Source organism: Haliaeetus leucocephalus, unplaced genomic scaffold, assembly GCF_000737465.1.
Source record: "Haliaeetus leucocephalus isolate CR32 unplaced genomic scaffold, Haliaeetus_leucocephalus-4.0 Scaffold173, whole genome shotgun sequence".
Taxonomy (NCBI): domain Eukaryota; kingdom Metazoa; phylum Chordata; class Aves; order Accipitriformes; family Accipitridae; genus Haliaeetus; species Haliaeetus leucocephalus.
In genome coordinates this window covers 10,208,868-10,234,547 of record NW_010972609.1, presented here as the reverse complement: position 1 = coordinate 10,234,547, position 25,680 = coordinate 10,208,868, and the positions used below count along the sequence as shown (strand labels likewise).

Here is a 25,680-nt window from a genome sequence, read left to right as displayed (position 1 = left end):
CCCCAACCCCTTCAGGAAAATCCAATAATATGCATAGTGAACATTTCTTGCATAGAAGTAGAAGAGCTGCAGAAAACAGTAAAATTCCACTGAGGTAGCTCAACCTAATAATTTTATTCTGTTTTTTAGAAGCAGGATTACGTTTCTATTAAAGAAAAATTCTGTACAGTAATCCTCAACAGGGACTTGTCTGTACAGTTTAGCTTGTCTGTCTGCCTGTCTGCCTGTCTGCTAGTCTTAGATGTGAGCAAACAAATAGTAGTAATTGAGAACGGTTGGCTAGGAACATATGAATTGGTAACAGTTCTAAACAATTTCCACTTCAAAGACAGCCAGTTTTATAAATACCTCACATAGTAAAGTAATATGTGTAGTATAAACTTTTGTTCCACATCTCAACAACTACAGCTGAAATAATAAAGACTTCAGCAAGCAGAAATCACAGCAAGCATTTAATACGAGAAAAAAATTCTTTTCATTTGGTATGAAAAAACGCTAGCTCCAACACCGACAACTGTCCCCAAAGATGATACATATAAAAATAGACAGTGTCACCTTCTAACATTTTACAAATGCAGGCCATCATTAGTGCCTGTAGCACATCAAAAGTAACAAAACTGGTTACAAATACATGCAGATGAACATGTTTACCAGTGATGGATAACAGTGATTAAAAGACACAATTATACTCCTATTCTAATTCTGCCTAATATCTTAATTTTTTGTTAGCAGTATCTAGCTTTCATTATTTGGCATATACCATATTATTATGACTTTCTAATTTGGCAGAAATAAAATTTTTCCTGTTCACTTCAATTAAGAATAATTTTGGAAAGAACATTCATTGACTAGGTAACAGTATTTCTTAGCTATTTTCTAAAGCAGTAGGAGTACTAAATGCTCTTTTGAAGAATTATTTTTTTGCTGTTTAAAATTTTCAGACAGAAAATTTTCTACATATCACTCCACATTAGATCATAACATTATTAAAGAATAACATGGTGAAGTGTGCGACTAATCACTGTCACTGCATCATACATTCAATGGCCAACCCCCCCCCCCGACAGGAAACAAAACCACAACGCTGAACTAAAACACCAAAATTTTGTTAATGCAGAATCAGGGCTTTCTGTCAGTATCACTTTAGCATGTATTAACATATTGTAGTAGTTATGGAGATGGTAGAAAAGAATGTGCTTTCAGGACACAGAATACAGTACCTTGATGGACTCTTCCCTTAGTTGCTGATTTGGAATTTGAATGAGTGAAACATTTATCTCTGTACCCAAGCACTGGTAGATAACAGTTAAGACAGAAGGAGGAGGAATGGAATGCACATTGCAGCGAGACACATTGCAGGAGAAAAGAAAAGGGTTACTTATTAATTTCCAAAGATCTAGTATAAATTGAATTTCTTTATAGCACATGATTTATCAGACAGCACAAATCTTAGTCATCACAAGACAAAACATCAATCAAGCCAGAAAACCAATATAAAATGGGAAGGAAGTACCCATTTATCAAAAAAGAGTAATTTTCATTGTCATTGCAATAGTTTCAAACATGTAGCACAGCCATCATGTGTTTTTCCATAATTATAATACCAAAGGAAATGTAACAATTAAATCATTCTGCTGAATACTTTATTGAAAGCTTCTATCCAGCTGAAAGTTAGCTTAATTAAAAATCCCAACCTTAGTGCTTTTTTAAAAAACTGTTTTAGTCTATTTTAGGTACATAATTTGATGGACCTCAAAATCAAATCAGAGTGCAAGATTCTAGGAATATGAAGGAGAAAGAAATCACCATTTTTAGACTGCGTGCATAAGTCTGTTTTTTCAGCTGACCAAAACCCTGTATTTTTGGTCCCGCATACAGTCTCGTGACACTACTTCACATGTGAAATAAAACTAACTGTGAAAAAGCAGTAAAAAACTTTGCAATAATAAATCATGTGAATCAATTTGAGAACAACAATTTTAGCAACTCTATATCCTTTGTGCATTTTAGAGTTTCTTCTAAACAAATTGGGTTAGCTAATCTAAAAACCCTAGTGTTTACTTCTCTACAGGGAGATGCTCCCTTTCCCTGGTCTCTCTTACCCTGTCAACTTCTCACCTTCACTAGGGCTCCCATTGTACTTGTCAAACATTCTTACGTTTCAGCAAAGTCCTCATGTATCCTGCTGAACTGTGAATAGACTGCAGATACTGGGCTGTAATTACACCTTTCAGATATATAGAGCAGGTGTGGCGTGAATCCAGCGAGACACAAGATAACTTCTCTGCCCTTTTCCTGATTACAGCTGAAATTTATCCAAGAGAGTTCAATGTCCAACAAAACAACACGTCTGTGACTTAATACTGCCTTAAGACTCCTGTTTTCTTCACTGAGTAGCAACAAACTCATCCTATTGCACTTACCACAAACTCTAATCCCATAAACCAGCAACAGTTATTTCAGTAATCCTTCTATCTTCAAAAGACAAATTCCATGCAGTCAACCAGCAAGCTTTCCCTTACTTATCTGGAGCACCTTCACTGCCCCTCAGCACCACTTTGCTGTTGGCATTTTTGTCCCAACACGAGGGGATGGAATACAACCTGTCTGCTGTCAACTACCCAGCATTTTCACTATTTCACAGTACAAAGTCAGGCTGGGCACAGCCACCAATTCATCTAACAATTCCAGACACTATTAACTCCTGTTCTCTAAGGTCCCTAGCCATTTTACCTATCAAATTAAAATCACTATGTTTTTTCATCTCTATGTACTACAATAACAAGACAGTCAACAGAGAACATAAACAGAACTTTTAGATATAAAATATGCACATACTATGATTAATGAAACTGCACAGAATTTTCCATTTTTTGGTGATCACCATTTACCTGCCCTTCCTCTCTTCCCTTCTGCTACAATTCTCACACAACTTCTCTATACAGCTCTGAGTATTTTCCTTTCTTCTTTCCTTTCTCCCTCCCTCCTGCCTTCTTCCTTCCTTCATTTCTCTAATCCCGTCCATCTCTTTTGGAAGTTTTTCTCTACAAAATTGTTTTATTCTTCCCCATATGAAGCTACAGTTTTTCTACCACACAATAATTTAGGTTGGAATGGACCTCAGCAGGTCAAAGTAAGTCTAACTAATTTTAGATGAGGCATTGAAAAGGAAGAAAAGCAACTTTTAGACGCTTAGCAATAATTCTAAGAGGAGCCTTCAGAGATAAAAGGTAATAAATGAAATACAAAATGCTCCCTTTTGGGAAATAGATTCATCCCTATCCTAACATATATTTAAGGAATTTGATGCACTAACTTATGCATGTATTGCACATATAAAATCATAACAATTTCATCAGACTAGAAGAGTAAAACCAGTTGGAATCCACTTAACAGAATGAAAGCTTCTTGTAGAAATGACACTGAGAAGCCCCTGTACCTAAGAATAACAATTTCCATAACAATTTCCAAAGAACGCACTTTATCTCCCTACTTATTATGCCTGGCCACATAACTCCCTCCTTTACCTAGGGTAAAATTATTCAGATAGATTATTTGTATCTTTATGAAGCATCAGCTAATCTTCAGCCAAATGCCAGAATGATCTGTAACTGGAGATTCTAAAGTGCATTCAATCCTAATATAAAATATGCATTTTCAGGCCATACATTTTAGACAAATTAAAAATATGGATGAATCACAAAGTATTTAGAAACATAATTCCTAATTGAGTGCTTAATTTTCCACTAATTTCCAACATGAAGCAAGCTTTAGTTCAATGGTAAGTACAGGATTTAAACAGAAATTAGATACTTAAATAATGTTATGGACTAAGGCTAATCTGTAATCTGTATTTTGTTGTTTCAGAGAGTAATGAATCGGTAAGCAGTGTCATTATTTTTATTTCACTAACACTTTGTTATCATTTATTATTTCAAATAATAGACTTTGAGCTAGTCTTACTAACCTCCTCGAGCAAAGCTATTGGATAGATTTACATCCAAATGTCCTGGCACTACCTGCTTAAATACAGTAGACATTCTTGAAGCCCTCCTTTCAGTGCCTAAAGTCAGCCAGAAAAAGAATAGAAGATGAAAAAACTACAGTGTTACTCAGACTAACACTTAACATAACTGATAAAATGTCCTTTTTCACGCAATACAGCTAATTCTTGCCAATTTTGTACTTCAGATTTATTTTTTAAGTCAGATGTATACATTGGCAACAGTATGGAGATGTTAGATACAGCTAAGCAATCGACATATTTTACAATAAATGAAGCAAAGCATGCACACTTTGGGAATGGTGTTATTTTACAAGAAAAGCCACTGTTTGGCTATATTAGGCCAATTACCACTAACTGAATAAGACAAGACAGACACAGTTTCAAGTCACATACTCCTCTTTCTAAGACATTGGGGTTACCTTCACGTAAACCTTACCAGGTTTCATCACATAACAACTGAAATGAAACATGGATTCATTGCTTCATGCCTCCACAGAGGCTTAGCTCAAATAGTGTATTTTGAAAGAGTTTTCACTGCAAGTAACGCTCTACTTGGAAATGACATTAAAATCCTATTATGAGTATGTAAAACACATGAAAATGCCTATATACCTTTCTTTGCTGCTGCAGGTAAACAGTGTATCTGCTCATGTAGAACCTGAGCTTGCAATCTCATATTTTCTCATTATATGCAATAGAGTAGTATTTTGCATTCTCTTCAATTTGGCAGTCTCTTATTCAATATACAGTTTTCAATACGCTTAATGTTATAAAAGACTTTAAAGTGCATCTTTGCTTTTGATTCTGTTATATAATGTAATTGTTGCATTTGATATAAAAAGAGCCTGGAAAGTTTTGGCATTTTGATATTCTGGAGAACCTTTGTTTTATTTGTTCCAGAATTGTAATAAATTACTAATGCCTCAAGACTGGCCATCATACTCAGTTGAATTTCATCAAAAACTATGACCCACAGGTGGATAATCATTTACTGTCAGATTAAGAATACTGAAAAATATTTTGGGAAAGATTATAGACATCCTTTACATACGGAAAAGACATTCACAGAAACTAAGAGTGAACAAGCTATCTAGAAAGTGTAACAATAAAGAAACAATAGAATTCATAAGGGACATTGAACTAACACCAAATCAGAGAAAACTCACTTTTCAACTTAACCATAGAAAAGAAACCAAAGAAACTAAAGAAATATATAAACCAATTTTACCTGGAGATAGAGCAATTGTTGGTCTAACAGTGAGAGTATTACTGCCATTCATTTTGCTGTGGACGGATATCACATTCAGTAAGGCTTGTAGATATTTTTCCTGTTCTATACTGCTTGAAGATTCTAAAGAAGCAGGAGCTAGAGCCACAAGAAGAATGGAATACATTAAAATATAAGTACATTTATAAACACATAGAATAGCAAAATAAAAAAGCTTATTATGTAAAGCAGAGATTGAAAATGTCATGGTTTGTCTATCAAAGGTTCAAAAAGCCATTCATTTGATGACAAAGAATGCTCAGATATTCATCACCCGGCTGCAGAGCAGCACCCAGCAATGTTCTCTTGCACTCCACTCCACAAAGCTAAACTTCCGAAAGAGTCTTTTACCTCATGGTCACTACTTAAAACATTCATCATTAGCCAGTGATCAATCAATAAAACCAGAATGGAGATGATGTAGTTGTCCTTTCACTCTCAGAACAAAAAGCAACATTTCTAAGTCTGTGCTACTGGTCAGCAAATTTCAGCCTTTTAAAAAAATGTGTAGAGAACAGGTAGAACTGTTTATTTAACAAAAGTAAGTTAAAACCATGGTCAACCAGCTCTTCCTCATTCCAGTAAAGGAAGTTTACTTACCTATAACTGGAAGTTCCTTGAGATATATTGCACATTCACTGAAAGTATACATATATCAAAAGACACCAGTGTTCATGCACTCTGCTGCATTTAGAGACATCAATGGACACAATCTGCATGTCCTTCAGGTACCCTACCCCCAGAATCTGACCTTTTTAATGGAATAAAGGAGAGAGGAAAGAGGACGCACAGTGCATGCACACCTTCATAACACATGTTAAGGGATCTCCAATCATAAAAAGTCATGTTCCTGTTCCCTAGTGACAGTCTACCTGCTCCTTCACCAGCAGGTAACGTCAAGAAGTGTCTTCCCACATGCTTAGGTAATTTATAGGAGGGGGGCTGCACTGTTGTGAGAACCACAATTCCTTCTTTGAAAACCTCTGAATAATCCTTTACATGCATGTAGTTTCAGATGACTACTCTACATATCTCAGAAACAGAATAATTTTCCAGTTGTTATTGATGTTGCATAAGTTGCTGGAGGCATGGAGGAGGACCATTTCAGAGAGAGAAGTGGCTGCAAAAGAATGGATGAAAGCAAAGCCAAAGAGGAAACAGACACAGTTTAAAAACAGAGGTGGAGGGAAAAAAAGCAAGATGAGAAGGTATGATGCTCTGAGAAAGTACTGAAGTTAAACAGACAGTCCACTTAAGACAACCTTAAGACTTAAAAAAGTTAAGAAACCAATAACAAAACACAGAACCAAGGAAAAATCCCTCAAAAATAATAAGAAAAATTGATCTTAACCAGAAAAACGCCACCAATTTGTGTGCAGGTGCAAGGACTTACAGGAAGGGGAGATGAAGGTCAGGTCCTAGGCCATACTATGACCACAAAAATGTGTCCAGTCTCAATGAGTCAGATTTTTTTCAAATGCCAAACAAAATTTTTTGAATTTTAGTTTATTGCAGCCACCTCTGGACTCACTATAGGACAAAAATGTCATAGCTGCTTAAACCAGGATTTGGTATGTTGACCACAAGAGCCAAGATTTGGAATGAGAGAGAGAGAGAGAGTCAAAGAATTTGATTAAGCACATTTTGATCAACCACAATTGTTTTCTCCAGTGATGATCCAATCATAGTCTATGCTGGAGACTAATAGACAGTAACCTAATTACTTGGAGGTGGCAAATGAAATTTCAAGATAGCCCTTTTAAAATTAGTATCTAAATAGCCCTGTTAAAATTAGTGTCTGAATTGGAAATACAATTAGAAAGTGATTAGAAAATGTACAAGCAGGAAACATCATGCTGTTTCCGTCTGACAGTGGAATAAGCCTGAAGAAAAACACTACTTTCTCTTCAATTCTTAAGCGGGGTTTACACATCCTGAAATCCACTTGAATGACCTCTGGGTCTCCTAGTCCTTCAAGCAATGCCACAAAAAGTCCATTTAGGTCTTAACAATTTAGTTAAATGAGAGGAAACGAAATATCTAAATGAAAGGATAACATCCTTACCACTTGCACTTAAAAAGTTTTATTTTGTGAAGAGTATTGTATGTGTTTTAGGAACATCTTGCTTTTTTTCCCCTCCACCTCTGTTTTTAGGAAAGAGACTCAGGAGACGAATAGTTTGACTTATATGAAAGTCTGTTATTGAACTGGGCAGATATCTGAATTAAAGATTGAGGGCCATAATGTCCTTGTGAAAGATTATAGGTGGAAAATCTTCCCTTCAAACTTACCACCAATCATCCCATCACACAGTGGTTAACAGCAGTATAAAGGAATGAAAGACTACTTGTGACTCAAAGCATGAACCCCTTACCTGCACAGGTGAACAGGGATTTCTATAAAATGACTGATCTTTTAAGGGCTGTATCATACATGAAGGCCATCACAACAGCATGGATTTAAACAAAAGATGGGGATGGAGATCCCGATAGCAATTTTATAAATCCCAGGAAAGAAATGCATTGCTTAGTAATGCAGTTAAGATTGCCTCAGCTGCCAATATGTGTTCTATATACCTGGTTGCAGGTTGCTCCATCTTTATATTGCAACGGGTCCTAATATAGTCAATAATCCAGCCTGTATCAAGGTAACTGTTACTACATACAAGAAACATAAATGGTCTTCCTACATGGCAGTTGACCAATACTTGGCAATTCAGGTGTAGAATGTCATGTTTAGAACTACAATGCTCTGCAAAAAAATTCCGAGAAAGGCAGAAGTGAAATTCAGAAACCAACTTTCATGTTTCAAAGGAACTTTTGAAAAGACCTGTATACTCTCCATCTCATATTCAAACATCTGTTAATAATCCTTTGCTAGAAAAATACAATTCTGTTGCACATGTAGTTTGGTTCCACACAACAATTCTGTACTGGGCATAATTTATGTGAAAAATATGTTCTGTGCTTCTTGTATAACACATTGATCTCAACTATGCTTTGAAAACTTGCTTAATGCATGGTGTTACAGGAAATCACAAAAATGTTCATTACATTCCAGCAGGTCCTCTTTCTTTCTGTGTAGCAATCCAGAACCGCCTAATAAAAATCTACTCCTATGAAATCTCTGCTTAGGAAGGTATGCATCTGTCAACTTGAATTTAACTTATCTTTGTCCTCTTAGTTTGCATCACAATGCGTTTTTCAGTATAGACTTTCATTGTACAAAACTCCTACTGAGGCAAATCCATGCACCTGTGTATAACTATCTTTATTGATCAGTTTCTTCAAAAGTTTTGTTTCACCATGCTTCAACTTCATTATGAATAAAATAAATATCCTATAAATATTTTTCATTTTCCTTGCAATACCTTCCTGAGGAGAGTCTCCATTTTCTTCACATTTTAAAAGAAACAGTAACTCCAGAAGCTAATGTCTGACAGATACAGTTATTGTCAATCAGATTATCTCTTGCCTAATATCCTGCTCCAAGTATGACAATGGCAATATAAAAGATTATATAAAATTAAAAAAGAAACCACCTACAAAAGCAACGAGGAAACGTGCCCTACACAGGAAACGTGCTTTAATGGGTCAGGCTTTGAAGATCTTGGTTTGGAAGGCTCTCATACTTCTATGCCTATAGAAATGGTAGCTACTCCAGAAAACATGGAAGTGTTTGTCTTTATATAATTTGCAGACTATTCCTGCAGATTTTTTTCAATTTATTCTATTTATACTAGGTTAAAGATACTTGGCCAGTATTTCAGCTAAGACAATCAGTATTAAATCAGTTTATAAGACTAACATTTGAATTACCATGCTAGGATTCACACCATAAACCTGTGGAACAACTGGTGTTGCTTATAGCTTTGCAGCTGCTGTGTTAACTATTGGTAGTACTTCAGTGACTCATTTTATGAAGGTTTTCAACAAAAACGCATTATATAAAACTCATTTCATTATCTTGCTCCTCACTCCAACTAAAAAACACCCCCACAAAACACTGAAGAGACACACTGAATCAATGCTATAGCAATGAATACTCAGCAGATAATTAGTGATTTACAGATTAGTGTTAATAGCTGGTCCAGACACTGTCTGATGTAAAAAAATGTTTCTATAATGTCTCTGAAATTTTGAGATTTTAAAGGTGAATTTGATATACACAAGCCCTCATATAGCTAAACATTATGTCTGGTATAAACTGTTCTTTACAGGAAAGAAAATTGTGGTTTTCATAAAGATACTCTGTGAAGGAAAAATTCAGGACTATGCAGAAAATATTTAAATCATGTAATTTTCAAACTACTTTTATGCGACTTCCACATATTTGTACAGTGTGCTTGTTACAGGTTTTGAAAAATTCTATAGAACAAACTATTCAGTAGAGTCAAACCTTTTAATTGCATTTTAGTCATTATTGGGTTGAAATGCAAACACATAAACAGGACTGAGGAATTTCTTTGCTACCTTAATGAGTTCTTGGTATTCCAATTCTACCTCACATTTTATTTTTCTCAAAAAAGAAAAAATATGGCCTAATTCTAGGATAATTTCTGAACAACTATCAGTTTGATTAAAAAGAATACTTTTTCTTCAGCAATATGCCAAATTCACTCTTGGCATGAAATTAACTCTGAAGAAACTGTCAGCATAAGCGATGGAAATCCAGGCAGTCACAATAAGTATCCTAAACACTGTCTGTGAATGATGAAAAGTCAACTAATGTTCTTTCCAAAATTAATGTAGCCCTAATGTTATATCCTTCTGAAAAATTAATTCCTATATAAATTTATTCTGATAAATCTTGTGCTGGTCCAATCTTGATTACACAAAGGAATAGATTTACTTAATGCAAAGACTGCAACTAGAATTGTTCAGGTCTATGCTTTATAAAAGAAAGATAAAAGTTAAACTAGTATTACAATGAAAAACATGAGAAAATGCAATGGATAATGGTCTCTCTAATATTTTATACAATCCTCTATTAAAAGGGACAACATACACTTATTACATAAACCAGTGCAAAGGAAAAAGATAATTTAACGGAAACAGGGGAAGTTTGCATTGCCTTTGGCAGATACCAGCTTTTACCAAAGACTTTTGGTACATATATAATCTCTGTTCAAATTATTCTCTGACAGTTTTTGAACCACTTTCAAACCATTTAGGATCTGCTTCTTGACATACAGTAATTAAACTGAACTAATGTAATATCAGATAACCATTCACATCCTGAGACTTTTGATTCAATTGTATCACTGATTTCCTCTAGAAAAATAAGTATTTCTACATAAAATTACTTATACAGAAAGCCCAGCTGCATCAACTCACCTGTAGTATGTGTGTTTTGGGATTTAAAGAGGCCAACAACACCTTTTCCATGAAAGCCCCCAGATCTAAGTAGAAGAGTACTGGTTTTAGTGTTCTTCCAACAGACAACTGGTAGGCGATTGTGACGGTAACAGCGAGCAACTCTCTGCAGACTGCTGTCTTGAATAGACTGAGGTACTACCAGAAGCCCAGGATAACTGTAGTACCAAAAGGGTGAAAAAAATTGAAAAATTAAAATTGCTTTCAAAGTTTTAAACAATTAAAAAAAATTCCTAAAATTACAAGCAAAATATACATCTTAATGGAAATACCTCAACTGCTAGAATTATTTTTTATTTAGTTTTAGTCCAATCCTAGCAAATACATTGACTGGTAAAGAAAACTGCATTTTAAAACCAACTTTAATTACAAAAAAATTGTAAGGCTATCAGTACTAGTCTCTTTCCATTTAAGGCTATATTTTATTTGATAGTATTTTTCTTCTTAGTATAACTCTTATCTGTCACTATAATGAAGCCATATTTTTGAGCACAACAGAAAAGAGAATTTTGAGGCATGCAAATGATGTGGTAATTTTGTTTTGATGCTTGTATATGAAATATGAGAACTGAAAGGAAAGAATGTTAGATTGCCTAAAGTATCACAACTAAAACAATAGGTTTTGGTTTATGTCAAAATACAGTTAAATTTTACAGTCAAATTCCTTGGAACAGTGTATTTGAAACTTCATTTTTGTGTACTTTTAAAAACACTACAATACACTGAGAGATTAGGAAATTTACTGACACAATACCTTTAAAATAGAAAACCCAGCAAGACGGTAGTTGTGTTCATGTTAGTGAAAGAAGGATTCAAGCAATATGAAAGATTATTTTCTATCTCCTCCAAAAAATACTCAATTTAAATGCCAATTTAATATGTTGAGAAGAAACTAAGACAAGGAGCAGGGAAAAGTTAGGCTTACTAAACAATTTTGTTCCTCTGCAATATACACTGTTCCTGTAAATTCAGTTCTTTGACATTTATTAACTGCCCTCATACAAAATCAATGTACATGATATTTACGGTCTACTTCTTAAAACACAGTAACCAAACTAATATGGCACTAGATAAGTATTTATATTCTGAGATTTGTAATCAACTTGGATATTAATTATCTTTTCAAAAAAATCCTATAAAATATTAAAACCTGGTGGTTTTAGGGGAGGAAAGACTTGTCTGCATAACATTCAAAGCATAATGAAAATGTACAGATTTAATGCCTTCATCTACATTGTACTCAATGGTGATTGAACAAACCCAGTTATTAGTCTGCTACTCTAGATAAGTCAGAAAACAAGAAAGGATCTAATATTTTTCTTGTGTGCCCTTCTTCCATGAGGAACTGGTGATTTCATTATCCATAATGAAAGCAATGACTAGCCAAAACTGGCTTTAGAGAATGCAAATGTTCTTCTGATATGACTCATGCAGATATGCTTTATTATTAAAAAGAATTTTTGTGGGTAGTGGTAGTAAACTACATCAGCTTTCACAACAAAAAAGGAGTTAGTAACATTCATGTGTTAAAACACAGCATGTGACTTTCAGCACACAACAAACTTTTAAAGTAGTGTAGATACCTTCATGAATTCAATTTTAAAATGTATTTTTTATTTGAAGATGATAGTTATGTATAATTGCTTCTGAGGCTTGCTTTTTTATTTAGCAACAGAACAGATTTTATATGCAAATGTATTACATAAATAATTTCCAGAACCAACACAGCAAGTTACAGAAATCATACCGAGAGTGCGTTCTACCAGCTAACTTTATTGGCTAAGTCAGAAAGCTGAAAAATAGCCTAATGATTTAGGCATGAGTGTAGAAAGCCAAGACAGAGAAACTCCTTCAAAAGGCAATTCAGAGTATCTAGGTTAGTGTTCTCCAAAAGCCCCAAGGGCACCCTCTTTCCATAAGCTATAGAAACAACCTGGGAAGGAAGACTTGCATTAATCTGACAGAGCTTCTGGGGCAGTTCTGAAAGCTCACTTCTGGCTACCATTGCTGGCAGTCTTTCTGAATCTGATGAATACATATGCAGCCACCAGAAGATGAATCTCTGAGTGGAATACAAATAGCTTCAAGGTCACTGGTTGAACATTGCTACTATAGACAAAAATTTTCTCAGAGTAAGTTGCTTAACTGGCTACATCATGTGGTATGCGTGCTCTGTCATCTTTATTTTCAACTACTTAACTGAATTGGTAAACTCACCTCCTGCAAAGTGAATACATCCTATTCAGTGCAGTTATTCTTAAGTATTCTGTTTTTGAGCGAGAAGAGTTACTACTGATGGTTCCTAGTCCCAAACGTTGATAGTCTCTGAAACAGGCTCTTTCTACTAATTGCTCCATTGTTGATTTTTCTGATGCTTTTAGGGTACCACTTGTGTGCAGCTCGCTGTCATCTGAAACTAAAGTTAAAAATCTTTAAGAGTTACACAGAAAACCATGCTATTTTCTTCTGAACAAAATATTAGTTTGTCTTACTGTCAGTGACAAATGACAAGAACTAATACATACAAACCACAGTTTCTGGAAATCATAAGCAATAAAATAATATTTTGGTCAGAAAACTTGAATATATAGCACATTTACCTACTGCACTTGTGACTGGCACGGCCAACAACTTTCTTGATAAAATCCTGGAAAAAGTGATCTCATGTTCATTTGAACTGAATTGAAGGCAGATAATCTTTCTTTCAACAATTTATGAAAACCTGTTAAACTCACAACTGCTATACAAAGATGTACATAAGACAATAATGAAAAATGTGTGCATAAATTCATTAAACATCCAAGATAAAATGGACCTCACAATTCTTTTAAACTACCTTCAAAAGATGTAACAATTATCTTTTCAAGGCTTGGTTCAAATAAAAAAAAAGTTTCTGTGTCATAATTTCACAACAGATGACTGTTGGTTTCTTAATGCCTCAGTTTGAATATCAAACATCTTTCTTCAGCCGTGCACATCAGCTGCACTTTCCAAAGCAGAAAAAACCTTTAACCGTGAGAGATAAAAACCATGTCACAAGTTCAAACTACACTGAAATTCAAGTCAAGCAAGGTCTTTGTACAAAACCTGCCACCTGCCTGTTATTGACACTTCCGACTATTTCCAAATACTTCTGAAAGCAGGTTTACTGTTCACAGCATGTATCAGTTACTTGCTACCACCTCAAGCATTGAAATATGTGCATATGAGGGGAAGTATATCTTCATGAAAGAGGCACTGAAAAGTATATAAGGATTTAAATGTAAAATAGGACTTTATAAAACTGGAAATTAAAATTATTTTAAAAATAAAAATTATGATACAATTAAAATTTTACTGGCAGTAGTCAACATTCAGAAATTAGAGGAGTACAACCCATACACTCTTTTTTTTTTTTTTTTATCTTAGCATAAAAGCTAAATGAATAATTTTATTGCCCCTGTGGCTCAGCAAACAAAACCAACAATTCTCTATTTGACCTAACTAATACAGAGTTTAACGCTGTGGATATCTCCTCTTCTTTCTGTGTTTTCATATTTGTCATGGCAAGAAGGAAGTTACAAAACTTTTACAAGTATAAAGAGCACTATTGATAAACAAATTAAATTAGTTTTAGAAATAATTTTGTTTGAGGGCATGCAGAAAGTTGGTATTTAACAGTTTTGAATGGAAAGCTGTAACTGACTCAGGTAAGACGAGGGTGCATTTTTTGAAACATATTTTTATAAATGCATTTTTCTCTCATGAAAGCAGGTATGTTGGTGATCAGAATTTGCAAAACATTTTCCTGTGCATAAAAAGCTAGACATTATAAGAGCTTATATCAGTGTCTTTAACCTGAAGAGGGAGATGAAGATGTTTTGCTGTCTCAAGTTTAAAATGGATTCTTTTTAATGTGATTTTGAAAACAAAAGGAATAATCCCTCTATTTTACTGTTCCTGAGATATGACTGTTTGTAAAAGTGGGTTTTATGGTCTCCTGCTTTATGGAATACACCAGTATGATCACCTATAGGAAACAGAGTTTAGTAGTGATGAGATTCTAAACGCTGAAAATAAGAAGATGGGGAGGAATTGGAAGGAAAGTGTTCATTAGCAACAGCGAATAACTAGAGTACTGTGCCCAGTTTTGGAAACCACATTGCAAGTTATATGTGGACCAGCTAAAGAGGACTGAGAAAAGAGCAATGAAGATGATCAGAAGTCTATCAAGACTAATAAGCAAAGAACTGAAAGAACTGCAGATATTTAATATCCAGAAAAGAACAGAGAAGGGAAATATTACAATAGTCCATAAATACAAAAAGCACTGCAATCAGAATGAAGGGAATCATCTCTTCTATATGTATATGGTGGCAGAATAAGAAGTGAAGGCTTTAAATTGTGGCAAGGAAATGTTTAGGCCTGAATATCAGAAAGTTGCTTGTTTTTCTCCAGCATTAAGGATGATTAAAGCATTAGTACCAATTGCCTAGAGTTGTGGAACCTTCATCTTTGAAAGCTTCTAAGGAAAAGTTAGGTAAACATCTATGAGGAACACATTAAAGATGTTGATCTTGCCTTGCGGCAGAGAGATGGAGTAGATGATCTCTTGAAGTTCCTTCCAACCCTATCTTTAAAATTTCTTTTTTAAGACAATGCATCACCTGCTGCAGATGGTTCCCATTTGCTTCATTGTTGGTACAGCTGCATAGTTTCCGATACTTCAGTTTTTGAGACTTGCAAACAAGAAGTCATTCGCAGCAGTCAATACAAAAGAAACTGCAGTGATTAAATAGCAAATTTCCTATGGCTATTTGTACTCTATCTGAAGCAAAGAGTTACTACTGTTGCCAGCTAACTATACCCAAGGTGCCAATGCAGAATGGAGAGAAAAGCAAACTGTCAGACTTTGATCACCTTACATGTTCCCAGTCAAAACAGCAGCAGGAAAGCAGCAGGTAGGAAGCCTCACAATTTATATTTTCATATTTTTGTTAGGGGAGGAAAAAAGTGACTATCACTGATTTTTGTACCACCAGTGTTCATGGAAGAACGTAGCTGTTCTGTACATCAGCAACGCAAAAACTCTTAAAATTTCTTCACCATCAAGAGAAGTATGAATACACAGGAATGACTGTGCTTGGTGTCTCTAGGTGAAGGACACAAAATCATCCCAAAATCACACAGGTACAGCCTGCAGAATTGCTTCTGACCCAAAGAATTTGCAACATCAGAATGCATACTAACTCAGCGCTTAAGGAAGATGCTGGAAATGCAATTAAGAATGTAATTTTTTCAGCACTTAAAGACACTCTGCATTTTGTAATCCTTTTTTTTTTGCCTTTTTTTCCACCACTTTTATCTGGAATGAAAGAAGAGAATCAATATTTTTCAGCTTTCCTGGAATGGCTTTCTTCCATTTCAGAGAGAACAGAGACAGTGTAGTAACACAGTCTTGCTTCAGACAACTTCTATATATCTGCTCATAAGTCATGTAAGTTGCCTTGCTCACTGAGAAAATATTCAAAAGGAAAATTTGACTTGTTTGATGTTTTGAAGAAATTATTAGTGTTTGATAAACACTTCGTTATCTGAAATGCTTTTTTTTTTTTTTTTTTAAAAAGAAAGAATGGTATGACAAAACAATACCTGTTTATGTACAGGAGAATCTGGTTCCCTCTAGTGGTTTATTATAAATTAGCACTGGTCCAGATAAGGATATACTGACAGCAGCACATGGTAGGAAAAGAAGTATTTGGAAGAAAGTCAAACTCCACACCATGACACAAACTATACAAAGTGCCCAAATCACTTTCTACCTTCTGTCCCCAAATCCTTTCAACCAAAATTTGGAAAAATGGTATTTTCAGTAGTAATGACTTCTGCTGCTTTCAGAAATCATTTGTCACTTCCACATCTGCAAAAGTCTCCCATAGTATTTGCTCTTTCTTGAATCTCACCAGTTACTACTTTCTCATCATAGACTAATTGCAGATGTCATGACGTCTAAAGAGAAATGGAAGGTACAGCATGCTTCTGTGCTGTTCCATCTACGCTATTATGATGTAAAAAATGATAACATACTACATGCAAATAGTATGATAATTAAAAAATAATAATCTAGTATTTTGCTTCACCACCGAATGAAGTCAACTTTCTCTTTTGTGTCGTCATCACAAAAGAAAACACTTAGTAAATGTACATATTTGAAACCTTTCTCTTTCCTGTCTAGGAAGACTTTGATTTCTTCTTGAAGACATTTCTTATTCAATATACTGGAATGGAAGCATAATAGGATAGACTTGTCAACCAACATGGAAAAAAATGTTTCACTATTACCAGAGATATCATCATCTTCATTCCAGCCTGGGCGATTCCCTCTTTCTTCCACTATTGTGCTTGTCGTCTTCTTCTTTAATAAATACTGGCGTCCAATTGTCATCTTCCCAGCACGTTTTGCTCCTTTTACAATGCTTTTTGAGAAAGTACTATAAATTCATAGCAATAAAAGTATTTAGAAAGATGCATATGATTCTCCCCAATAGCATGTACAGATTTTTATGATGAACCCGCTTACCCAAATAAAATGGATTTCATAATTTTTCATTTAATATAACGACAAAAAATTATAACCTCCAGAAAAATGAGTTCCTATATTAATTTTTAAACACTGATTTTATTATACTGAGATAAATGTGTGTCTATTCTGTCTAATGGTAATGAATAAGCAACCATCATCTTTCTGTAGGTATTTGTATTTTGCTAGCAATGTGATAGATCTATGAAGTTGACAAAGTAAAGGCAGGAAAGATAGAAATTACCTTAAAGTTTTAGGATTCCATGACTAGCTTGGGATTCTACTTTCCTGTGTCAACAATGAATAACCAACAGAGAATCACAGGAACTACCACTCTGGAACAGACTAATGATCCAGCTAGTCTAGTAAAAATTAATGTATAACAGAAAATTCAAAAGAGGACCCAAAGCTCAAACTCTAGATTAAAAACCACTAGGACAACTGTACAGACTGTACTAAGGGTAAAATTAATTCTAACCCACATTAGGTTATTAACCTATAAAGTAATACACAAGAAATCTGGTTTGTATGTTGGCATAGTTTGCATTGCTGAAGATACTACTTAGATTGTGTGTGTTTCAAAATGTAAAGGAGAAGCTTGTTCAAATTTACTGCAGCCAGAAATTTGGATAAATGATATATTGCTATTCCAAATTGACATGTTTATAATACTAATCTACTTTTATTCAGTAAATATAAAAAGATGCAGAATAGCAATCAGTTATTTTGACTTTCCTGAAAACTGCTTGAATGACATTGAATGACTGCATTTCTACAAAGCTGTCAGATTATTCAATGTATTTGACTAATACTAAACACAAACATCAGTAACAAAAGAAGAAGAATGACTATACCGGAATGAAGTGTTCTTTTCTTTTTGTTTTGGTAAAATTATCTGTGGTGCTGTTTGTCCAGCTGCAAATGCAAAAGTGCTGAAGATAGACTGAGGATAACGGAACTTCATTAACTGCTTCTTAAATATTTCCACCACTTCAGGACTTACTTCTTCATCAAATGCTACTTTAATTAACTGCATATTAAAGACATGACATATTAGAAACTGAAAAAAACATTATAGAATTAAAGAAATTAGAAGATCCTAAAATATATTCGCAAAATACCCATACTTGTGCAGTACTATGCCCATCAGAAAATACAAATATAAGTACATATATAGTATTGATTTTGAGGGATATTATACAGCTTATTGATTTTTTTATTTAACTTTTACATTTATGTCCTAATACTAAGGTATTTTCACTAAGAGGCATCTGGAATTCTCATAATATCAAACACGAAATATTTTGGTAAATATAAAATAAAAAGTAGTAGTGCTGGCACTAATATGTCTACAACAGTTCAAATACTAGTCACATGGGACAGCTTAGCTTGGAAATATTCTGCCAGCTCTGCCCATATAGGAACTAAGGTTGGTAATGCACTTCAAAGACTCTCATCAAACGAGCAATTTCAGCATTCATACGTCACAACCATTATACTTCCATTACTTAGTCATTCCAGTTTTTGCCTCACCTTGCGAAGTATAGAAAACTGCTAATAATAAAATTGTAATAGTGAAATCTGATCCTTAAAAAGGAACTAACCTTGTGCTATTTCACACTGTTCCATCCACCCCACTAAAAACACTTTTTGAAAGGTTTTTTGGGGGAAAAAAAAAAAAATCCCATCCCATCATCCTCAGCCAAAAGGATGACAGTCAGCAATTCAGGGGAAAAAAAAAACCAAAAAAGAAAGAAAGAAAAAAAAATAGAGAGTGAAAATAGGGAATCCATAAAAGGGCCTAAAAAACCTTTAAGAATGTGAAAAAAAGCAAAGAAAGAAATGTCCTAGAGCTTTATTTCTGAGTGCATACCTATACACCTTTTGAATGCCTTCTGTTTGCCATCTAGAAGGTGGATTTCATCACTGCTTTTTTAATTTCACTTGTTTTGTAAATACTTTCCAAATGACTAATAACTCTGTTGTTCTAGGCCCTCCTTGAAAGGAGCTCTCGAATCTTTAGGGGTTACACTGATCTGAAGTTTTAAAGACATTAAATTGCATAACTGCAGCCAAAATCTTCTGAAAGTAATAATTAATAAACAAAGAGGAGGGGCTATTCCATACTGTATTGAACTCTAGCTGTTATAAAGGGAACAGAGAGTAAACTGTTTGCTGATTGTTTTTCTTCTCATAACCTAATACAAAACTATGCTAAACAAAGATGATGTTTGACCAGAATCCAGCACTAAAAACACTGAGCTGTGTCTGTATTTAGCACATCGTTGAAGCATGCTAACTATTCTGGTAAAAAGATTTCTAGAAAATAAAAGTCCTCATGAAGTTCTCTCAAAAGTCCACAAGAACAACTTTCTTATGGTTATTTTACTCACTTTTACTCCTAATCTTATGCTTTTGAATAGGATTTTGAAGGATGATTAGCTAAATAATGTACACTATTGTAAGGAACTAGTAAAATGCTGATGATCTGTTTTATTGTGTTTTCAAATGTATTGTTCTCAATGAAAATATACTTCTGCAGTCAGCCAACCCAACAAAATATTTCATATCTTAAGTACCGTAGTCTACTTTCAGTCCATGGTATAAAATTCTTTGTCTTCAACTTTCCATCTCTTAGGGTTTGACCACAGTTAAGATCACCACCAAGAAGAAACATTTAGGGAAGACTTCAGAGACTTCATGATTCCTAATTCTTAAAAGTCCATCACTGTCAATCGCCCTGCAGTACTTGCTTCTGCTGAACACAGAGAGGGGATCCTACAGACAGGAAACTACCAGGATCTGTGCAAGTCATACAGAGGCTCACTGGTTCTGGCCAATGGTGACTACCCTAAAGATTCCTGGAAGTGCAGCTTCCATGTGGGACATACCATGACTTTCTGCCATGGATGTTTACAGAAAGCTAGTAAAGTGACAAGTCTGGAGAAAAAAACATTATTTATAGCTTTTCCATATTCATTCCATGTAGCTGGAGAATAGAGAAAGCATGTTTCCACTGGGCTGCCCAGGCCTTTGCTTACTCACATTAAGAAATTTTGGACCCAAAATAGCCCTTTACTGGATCCAAAATAGAAACGTGAGGAAAGGAGTGAAAGAAATCAAATATGAAAATGGTAATCCTCTGTAAATATCAACTGGGCCAAGAAATGCCAGGGTTTCTATGAGAGGACTGCATTCTCTATTGACTTTACAGGGCAGATGTAAATACCAGGACAAAGTGCTGCTCATAAGTATTTTGAGCTAACTGTGTTGTCACATAAATTTTTACAGAACTTCCTTTTACCTGAAAGGTAGCTGAAGTGATCTGCAGTCCTTCCTGCATACTCTGCTGCAGCTGGTTCTGTATAGTGATCTTCTTCTCCTTCGTAACAGATGCAATAGGAAAGCTCCGGATCACCGTCTGCTCTCCAACTGAGGACCGTAAAATTGTATTTACAGATACTTGTTAGATCACAGAACCAGATCTGGTTTGGTCACATTGTACTTTGAATAGATAGGAACGAGTAAGTACAAAGCAACACAAAAATAACAGTACAGAATTAATTTCAGGCAAAAATACCTGAAAAGTTGGTAAATTCCTAAAGTAGTATTTGTAATCTGAATTTCTGCTTAATTTAAGCTGGGATGATTAGAAAAATATTCTCTTTCCTTCTGAGACTTTCTGCATGATGGAAATGCACCTGCAAAATCTACCTTGGGTTGGGGGTGAAGAAAGAGTTTCAAGCTTACTCAAATTTCATATTGCATTATACAACTTATAAACAATGAACAATATACACTGCTATCTTTACATATGACCATGAACTTTCCACAATAAAATTATACTTCTGAACAACAATCTGCTTAGAAATGGCAGATGTCAAAATATGAAAGTTATCATTCAGAAGAGCTATTTCCATTACATATTAAAAAGAACACTGAATTTATTATTAATCATTTTAGGGAGAATACTAACTCATAAATAGTTTTCATTTAACACACTTCCAGTGGCTGAAAAAAAGTGCTGAATGAAAAGCTAGGGGTAGTGGAAGCTGCAGATCTCACACAGCATGTACGTTCTCTCTTAGCGGTGAAGCAGCTTACAAACATTGCTCTATAAAGCAGATTAGACCAATTTTACAGATGGAACTGAGATAACAAAGACACTAAGCATTTTGTCCATTCGGAAGTCTATGGAAATTACTAAAGTATGGTCAGGAATGTCCTTATTTTCTGTCTCCAACTTTACATAGTCTGTAAAAGCCCATAATACCACGTGACAGTCTACTGAAGTTTCCTCTAAGACAAGTACACAATGATTTTATTTTACACAAATTACTGAAGAAGACACTCTAAAAATATCTACCAATATGCAGGAATAAACAAACATCTGGCATCTAATGCCTCATCTGAAGAAATAAGTTCTAATTAAGTTAAATGCAAAATCAAAATCAATCATTGTCATATCTAGTAATAAAAACCTGTATTAAGATATTATTCTTATCTGATAAACATGAAAAATTATACTGTGAGGTATATACATTTTGATGTTGATGCTTGAATAGGTGAATGGGCCAGCTCAAAGTCCTTTCTATCTTAAGGACCACAAGTACCACTGTTTAATTTGTCTTACCCAGTTGATCATGAGGAGTGCCTTTAAATATAATTCTGTAAGTGGTAAGGAACAAAGCTCCTTCAGCAGGGAGGATGTGAGGACCTCCAAGCAGTCCTCCTGTAGCTTCCTCTCTGCCATCAGGATCCAGTAGCACGCGGAGACCTTCACAAACAAATTCTTCTCCTGGCAGTAAAGTTGGTCGTAGAATTTTGGGCTGATGCAAATAAATCAAAGTGTAAGTGTAATGGTGATACCACTGTTATACCTCAGTCTAGTTATAATATTTGGCTTAAAAAGCTTCAAAACAAAACTGTTATAAGACTAAGTCCAAAGAAGGGAGATGGAGTTTGGACTCAACTAAGAGAAATGGGTCTCAAAAAACAGTGGGCATGCAACAGCTTGTTTACGATCAGAAGTTTGGCTCTACTAGTTTCAGAAGTTCATATTTCATGAGACCAAAGCCAAGCACTTTATTTATCACTGGTGGAAATTTTCTTTCAATGTTTTGATGTTTCCTCCTAACACTATACGGGGGGAAGAAAAGATGACTACATTGCATGATTCTAATACTTATAAAGAATACAAATATGTTTCATAACACTTGCCTTCTGTATTGGTGGAAGCCGCCTACTCTCACGATGGACAGCCTCCAGGGTCTCTATGTGCATTGCTACAATGCCTGGAAAGCAGTAACACCATAAAGTCTCACATAATATGAAAGAGAAAGTTGCAATTTAATTGAAACTCTGATATTCTGAAATTCTCAAATTTAAACATCAAGGGAATAATTATTTGAAATTCCACAGCAATTATAGTCTAGAAAAGAAAGCTAACCTTCTAACTTCACTGAAAGTAACTGCAACTAAAAAGCGCACTTCTCTCACTAGAAAAAAAAGAAAAAAGAAAGAGTACAAACCACTTTTTTTGCCACAATTCTCACCTGGTATCATGCAATGAAGGCCCTTGATGTGATCCTGTGTAACTCCACTCTCTGTGCAAACCTTGCCAATAAATCTGGTGATGAAGCGTACGACTGCGTTTGCAACATCATTGTTCTCAGAATCCTCAAATCCACTTTCAGTGTCATAACTCTCTGCAACACTGCCTGCAATACTATAGACATAAATAAAAGAAATTTCAAGTGTGAAAAATTCAGCTGGTGATGCACATATGATACCTGGCTAGACACAGACAAGCTGTGGGTTTTTTTTCTAGTTACGATACATAAACCTTGCTAAAAGCATAGGGTGGTACCACAATTACATTGTATTTTCACTGTCATTAACACTGTCAGAACTGCACGGATGACGACGTAGGAGAACTTTCCCTCCATGAGTCCAGTGCAGACAGGCCCACAAGAGAAAAACTCCTTGGAAGTAAGCTCGCTCTATGTCTTCTCTTCATAGAGTCAAGTACATTATTTGCAACCCACGGCAAACAAATATCCAGTTACATAGAGAAAGACACATTAAATTAATATTTTGGTTGCTGAGTAAAGCATTCAAAAGCTAAAAAGACCATAAGAAAAGTTTTTTGTACATCAGATAGAAAATGCAAGCCAGCTAGTGGGAGATGGACTTTGAACATCTAAAAATGCCTCCCATAATAATATTAAGGGCCAGATTCATATATTGCAACATATACCGCAACGTGTCTACTGAGCATGTCCTAATGTCTGAGTTTAGAGATGTTTAGTCAGCAGAAATGAGTAGCCATGGGGAGTCTGATACTGATAGCCGCCTATCTTTTGCTTGATGTCAGTGTTCTCACGTAGTGTTCTACAATTTGGGTGGGAATTCTCACAGACCATAGGTGATAATTAAGACAATAAATAGAGAGGGAGGAAGGCTTGTTATGAAAATTTGCATTTCTTATGCTGGATTTGCATGCTAGGGAATGTAACTGGCATTATACTCCTCCTGCCTCCTTAGTAATTTAACCTGTGCCACAGTGGTTTAGCCCTCTTGCTTTTTGTGACCTCAGTCAGTGCCTTTCTTCCTTGTAGCTGTTGCACAGAAATTGTGATTTTATGGATGCTATACAAATGCTTTCTTGATTTTAGGTTCATAGACTGTTTTTTTCAAGTTATATAAAAACTAACAGAGTAGTTTTTGGGCTGCTGTTTTCTTTCTCATCACACCCTATGCTTGTGTTCAACATTTGCATTACTAGCTTAAAAATTCTTACTCTGACAACAAAATTTTTATGTTCTTTTAAATGGTGGTAAATTACTCCAGATTAAGTTCTGTTATTTAAGAGGAATCATGTTAGACTTCTGCTCTCCTTAATTAATGGACTTGAAAAGAAGAGAAGATACTGAAATAACCTCGTATTTAGAATAAGCCCTGAAAACTAAGAAGCTTTCGAAAACTGTGGCCCATCCTGACTGATTACCACTGAACTTGTGTACCCACCTGTTTGTGACAATACTGTTACTTCCGCTCTCCCAGTCACCAGTAGCTGATGTTCTCAGTAACTTGTTCTTACTAGTATCCAGTGGTACTAGCAGGTAGACCATGAGGTTAGCAAAATGAATTGCCTGACTGAAAACTGTACTTTCCTCATTCTGGACTAGCTCCTGCTGCATTTGTTTATTAAGAGTTGGCCATAATCGCAACTGCTCAGCAGCCAGGTCCATTGCTGTCTTATCCTGGTCTGGACCTACAGAATTCTTCTCCTAGAAGAGGCACAGAAAGAAATATGAAGACACAGAAGAAAAAATAACTTAAAAAATAATGTTTAGTCAAAACTTTACTTATTAGATTTTTTAATTAAACTTCTTCAGTTATTTAAATTATATACTAATTTAAAAAGAAAAAGCAAATAACTACACTCAATAGGGTTTAAGGAGAGTTATGATTATAGCAACTGAGCTTTGAATGCTGTTTACTGAAATATACAAGTAGCACAATGTGGACAGATCCAAATAACGTAATTTCTTTCTAGATCTTTTTTACACTATACGATCTTCCATGTTTCTTCAGAATGGTTTACTGATTTTAATGTAGTTGCTCTCCTTAGCTTAACCACTTACCTTACATAAGAACATGCATAAATCAGATTGAGAAATAACATGCAGCTCATTGCTTGATGCAGGTGATATTCTCCAAATTCCTAGAATGTTCAGGTGAGGCAAGTTTTTATATAAACAGTTTCCAGACCAGCTGAAACATTCATGTTTTTACATGTTGGAGTCTAATTCTAGCATTTGCTTGAAGCAAATTAGGTAGATGGCACATAGTCAGATTATATTATAGCCTGAGGAAATTAGACTAAAGGAATTTGGCAGCCGATACTAGTGACCTAACACCTGATGTTAAAGGACTAGGTATCTTGTAAATGCTTTTTCCATGCTAAGTTAAAGTTGAGCTAATTTTCCATATAAACACATGTGAGGGTTAAAGTAGATGCTTCCTTGTAAGTTCTACTATTCTTCACATTTTTCTTTACATAGTCTCAGATTGGAAGGGGCTCCCCATACACAGTCCCACAGTCCTTTTCTCTTTATCCTTGATATGTCTGACGTGCCTTTTCAGTTGTTCATTCTGACTATATTTCTGGGAATACCTCTGTCTACTTTACTTCCTCTCTTTACAATGATGTATGACTTTGGGTAGCATACACTTTTCAGTCACATAGTTGATAACGGTATTTTCATACAAGAAGAGAGATTACAAATGGCTCTTTACTATGCATATGTGCTCCTTCTTAAAAAAAAAATCTTATTTAGCATGCCGCAAGGCTTCACATTATATTTTCATTTTTGCATTGGAGATGTATTTTCCTCCTACTGAGAGAGACAATTTGTGTTCTGGAAGATCTGTCTCATTTTAATAAAGCAGACTGAGGGCCATTCA

At 35.0% G+C, this 25,680-nt stretch overlaps 1 protein-coding gene across 1 annotated transcript in view; it reads right to left on the bottom strand.

Annotated features, from left to right (window-relative positions):
• SBF2 (SET binding factor 2) overlaps window positions 1–25,680 on the bottom strand; it is a 290,062-nt gene that overhangs the window by 35,458 nt on the left and 228,924 nt on the right. Inside the window, exons 22-28 of the mRNA XM_010563796.1 lie at window positions 21,842–22,037; window positions 20,513–20,640; window positions 18,063–18,238; window positions 16,971–17,119; window positions 12,867–13,065; window positions 10,611–10,807; window positions 5,235–5,372 (exon numbers count right to left, since the gene is read on the bottom strand). Coding sequence (XP_010562098.1) covers window positions 5,235–5,372; window positions 10,611–10,807; window positions 12,867–13,065; window positions 16,971–17,119; window positions 18,063–18,238; window positions 20,513–20,640; window positions 21,842–22,037 — 1,183 coding nt within the window. The remainder of the gene's footprint in view (window positions 1–5,234; window positions 5,373–10,610; window positions 10,808–12,866; window positions 13,066–16,970; window positions 17,120–18,062; window positions 18,239–20,512; window positions 20,641–21,841; window positions 22,038–25,680) is intronic.